General features: G+C 29.5%; 1 protein-coding gene across 1 annotated transcript in view; it reads right to left on the bottom strand.

Moving 5' to 3' along the window:
- Positions 1-4,232, bottom strand: part of LOC106475179 (ankyrin repeat domain-containing protein 54-like) — a gene marked incomplete at its 5' end in the record, with an annotated part of 23,322 nt that overhangs the window by 11,089 nt on the left and 8,001 nt on the right. Inside the window, 3 exons of the mRNA XM_013935876.2 lie at positions 1,620-1,667; positions 1,851-1,922; positions 2,808-2,906. Of these exons, the coding sequence (XP_013791330.1) occupies positions 1,620-1,667; positions 1,851-1,922; positions 2,808-2,906 (219 nt within the window). The remainder of the gene's footprint in view (positions 1-1,619; positions 1,668-1,850; positions 1,923-2,807; positions 2,907-4,232) is intronic.

Raw genomic sequence — 4,232 nt, 5'->3', positions numbered from 1 at the left:
CTACATTTTCCACAATGTTTCATTACAAATTACCGTTTCAAAGCAAGAAAAACCTTGTTCCATAGATATAAATAAAGATCAACCAATGTTAATGTGAAACCACATTATATTGGCTACAACACTAACATTGAATCCCTTGAGAAAATATTAAGGAAGAATAACTTTAGATTCATGTACAAATATCCGAACACTATTAAAAATGTATTTTAAAAGAAATGTGACATCTCAGACGGGACTACACTTACCAGCTTCTAAATTATTCGAGTTGGCTGCTATTCTTAGTTTTCTTTCATCTGGAAATGAAAAGTTAAACTTAATAAATGTTATTACTTTCACTTATAGAAATAATGTTCTAACAAAAATCACTTTTTTTTTTTATTTGAGTACTTTTATAATTTCTCTGTTATCTAAATTGTCCTACTCATATTCTATCATGAATGTTTTATGATGTCAAACATTCTAATTCAGATCATGAGGTGTTTGAATCACTGGCTTATAGTTGGCATGTAACTGGCAAAATATGGAAAACTTTCTTAGTAGCCAATGCAAGTCTTGCTATATTTCATTCCAACAATAAAACTAATGGATGAAATTGTTTGAAACTTCATAAGAACTTTCATAAATGCACATAGTTTAAGAAACAAAGCCTACACAACATTTCTCACAGGATTGGCATGGTGTAATATAAACACCTTGTTTTTTATCTTCAGGTGTTTTTTCTGTTTATTTCAGCAAAATATTTTATTATTTATTAGAAGAATTTACAGACAAGTTATAAGGTTGACAAATAAATTTAGGTTTATTCCTTTAAAAGTCTGCAGAAATTAAATGTTTTAATGTTTTTGTTTTCAGATATGACATGTCAGGAAAAACCCATTGTGTTTGATGATTTACTAAAACTTTTACATGCATCAAATTACCTTTGTGATATTAAGTTTCATTGAAGCTTAAGTAGTAGGTTTCATTCTCAGATGATCACTTTTGAATACTGGGAGTGATCACTGGTTATTTTTTGCTGAATACTTGGGTGAAAAATTATCAGATATCCACACTGCGTTAGTTAAAAATAGTGTTAAACTGATCAGAAACACATAGTGTGTTAGATAGAAATAGTGTTAAACTGGGCAGAAACCCACACTGGATCAGTTGGAAATTGTGTTAAACTGGTCAGAAACCCACACTGTGTTAGTTAAAAATAGTGTTAAACTGATCAGAAACACATACTGTGTTAGATAGAAATAGTGTTAAACTGGTCAGAAACCCACACTGGATCAGTTGGAAATTGTGTTAAAATTAACAGATATCCAAACTGGATCAATTAGAAACAGATACAATTATCAGGAACCCATGCTGGGTCAGTTGGTAGTGTTAAAATTAACAGATATTTAAATTAGATCAGTTAAAAATAGTGTTAAAATTACCTTGCTCTATGTTGCTAGGTGACAAACACTGTGACACTTAAATTTTTATTCTTTGTTGTTAGGGAAGCATATATATTACTAGTTAAAACCTTAGTTTAATCTTTACAATCTTTGGCTCTCTCTTGATAAGTGTCATTCATTCTGACAGTTAAAATATTAAACCATATGTTATTATAATGGCAAAGTCTAATCACTTACCAGCTTTAAGAAGAAGGGTCACTATTTCAATGTTGCTTGTACAAGCAGCTGTAAAACAAATTTTGTTTTGAAATGTTGTAAACTTGGGAAAAAAAAAAGCAATTTAGCAATCAAATAGTGAATCTTGAATTATTAATTCCTCAAAGAAAGTTATTACTATACAGATTAATTTTATTTTAAAAAGTAAAATGTTATTTTGCATACTTAAAATAAACCAATTTAAAAACCTACCTAGATGTAAAGGTGTATTTCCTATTACATCCCTCTGATTTGGATTTGCCCCTCTCTCCAACAGCAACTTGCCTGTTTATACAAAATGAGCATTTGAGATAACAAGAAAACTTATCAGCTTGTTTTTTATACTGTTATCCACAATGCATTATACAAAGTAATTTTGTTTTTGCTTGTTACAACAGTCAGCATAAAGAACTGATGAAAGACATCAAGTGCAATAATTCAGTTTTTCTTTCTTTTTTATGTAGATTACCTGAAATATTCCAGCAGTTTAATTTTTTTAGTGTAACTTATGTTATTAGGAATTCACTCTACAGCCAACAAAGGCATAAAACTACAGTAATTTGGTGTATAAACAGTTTCAAAACCTGATGACTTGAACAGTAATTTTAGAGTATATAGTGCACAAGCATTCAAGTTCTTAAACAATCATACAAGGTAATAATCTTCTAGGTTGTTGAAAATATCTTGTTTTGTTCATACCAACAACATGAACTAGTTAAGGACATGATTTAGTCCTCACCTTACAGATACATTCTTACTTATAAATTCCTATAGATAAAGTCTTTATTAAGGTTTTGTACCTAGTAATTGTGTAAACATTTTTATTGTAGTGAAATTTTTGTCTTTGTTCTGTCATTGTTAAAAAGATGTAAGTGATTTAATAATATAAAGCAATATCGTAGCACTAGCATTTTTCATAACAGTATTAAAAAAAAATGTTATACTACAATTTAAAAGTCATACAATTGCTAAAGTAAATGATACACAAGGTATTCACTGACAATAAAAACATTCTTCATTACCTGACAAATAAGCTATTAACCGAGAAGAATTAAACAATCCAAAATTTACGTTTTGATGGGAAGACTATATAATTGGTATTCATTAACATTCAATAACAAGATGTACAAAGACCATATTAATCTCAGCAAACGATGAAATTCAACTCACATATTTCTACATTTCCTTTACAAGCAGAAAAATGAAGAGAAGTTCTTTGTCTTTCATCAGCTGCACAAGGATCAACACCAGCATCTAGTAGTCTCTGTACTGTACATACACAAATCCAATAAGCATTAACAAAATTAATTCATATTTTCAGAAGATTCATTGAATAGTTAGTAAGTGTAATTTTTGTTATCGTTCTCATATCACTTTAATATATCAACCAGAAATTCAGATGAAACTAATAACCCACCACCCAAGTATTCAGCAAAAAATAACCAGTGATCACTCCCAGTATTCAAAAGTATCCATCACACCTGTATTCAGAGCAAACTAATCACCCAATATATATATGGACAAATATTTAGTAAAAATAATTAAAAATTCAGATTTTTTTGTCTACAAAAGACTTGTAATGTTTACTAAATGCTTGCCAAATTTTGTGAAAATACATTAAGCACTTTAAGAGTTACAGTAAGTATACCTTCATGGTTACAAGTTAGTTACTTAGTAGTTACGAAGTTGTGTAAAATACGTAAGCCTATTCCAAAAAATTAGGATCAGTGTTTTTTGTTTGTTTTTTAAAGAAGATTTAGAAGGGATATGATTGAGATTTTTTAATATTGTTAGTGTTAATGCTTCATCTTTTTTTCATATCTAATGGTAAGAGTGGAAAACAAATATAAAGTTTGGCAGTGAAAGAGTCATCTTCAGCTAAAACAGCTTCAGTTTTCTACGGTCTGGTTGGCCTTTGGTTGCCTTCAGATGTGGTGGATGCAGTTAATTTAAGGGAGTTTAAGTGAATGCTTCATAAGTATTTGAATGATAATGGCTGGCTTTGAGTTTTTTGTATTTAGTTTAATTTAGTGAATAGGATGGACTAGATGGTCCAAAAGGTCCCTTGTTGTCATTTAATGTTATGTTATTAGAAACCCTTACTGGGTCAGTTAAAAATAGTGTTAAACTGATCAGAAACCCACACTGGGTCAATTAGAAATAGTGTTAAACTGATCAGAAACCCACATTGTGTCAGTTAGAAATAGTGTAACTGATAAGAAATCCAAACTGTGTTAGTTAGAAATAGTGTTAAACTGGTCAGAAACACACATTGTTTCAGTTAGAGAAAGTGTCGTAGTCAGAGTGTTGTATGCTTTAAGTGCAAAGTGATTTTTGTGTTATGATTAAAAAAAAAATGTTCTCATCTGAAAATTTTAAAATTTCATTTGTGTAATTTCAAAAACCTCCTAAATAAATATTGAATTTTTTTGTATTTTGTTTTTTCAGAAAAACTGTATATTTTATATGCTATTTTCTCTACCCTAACTCTATACCAGTTGATCAATTTGACCAACTTTGTAACCCCATAAAAAATTAGGAAATAAGTTTAAATTACCCTTTTTTCTTTCTAGAATGACTGCAAAATGTAACAGA

The sequence above is a fragment of the Limulus polyphemus genome, unplaced genomic scaffold, assembly GCF_000517525.1.
Source record: "Limulus polyphemus unplaced genomic scaffold, Limulus_polyphemus-2.1.2 Scaffold8185, whole genome shotgun sequence".
NCBI lineage: Eukaryota > Metazoa > Arthropoda > Merostomata > Xiphosura > Limulidae > Limulus > Limulus polyphemus.
Note: the sequence above shows the minus strand (reverse complement) of the source record. Positions and strands in the feature narration are given on the sequence as shown.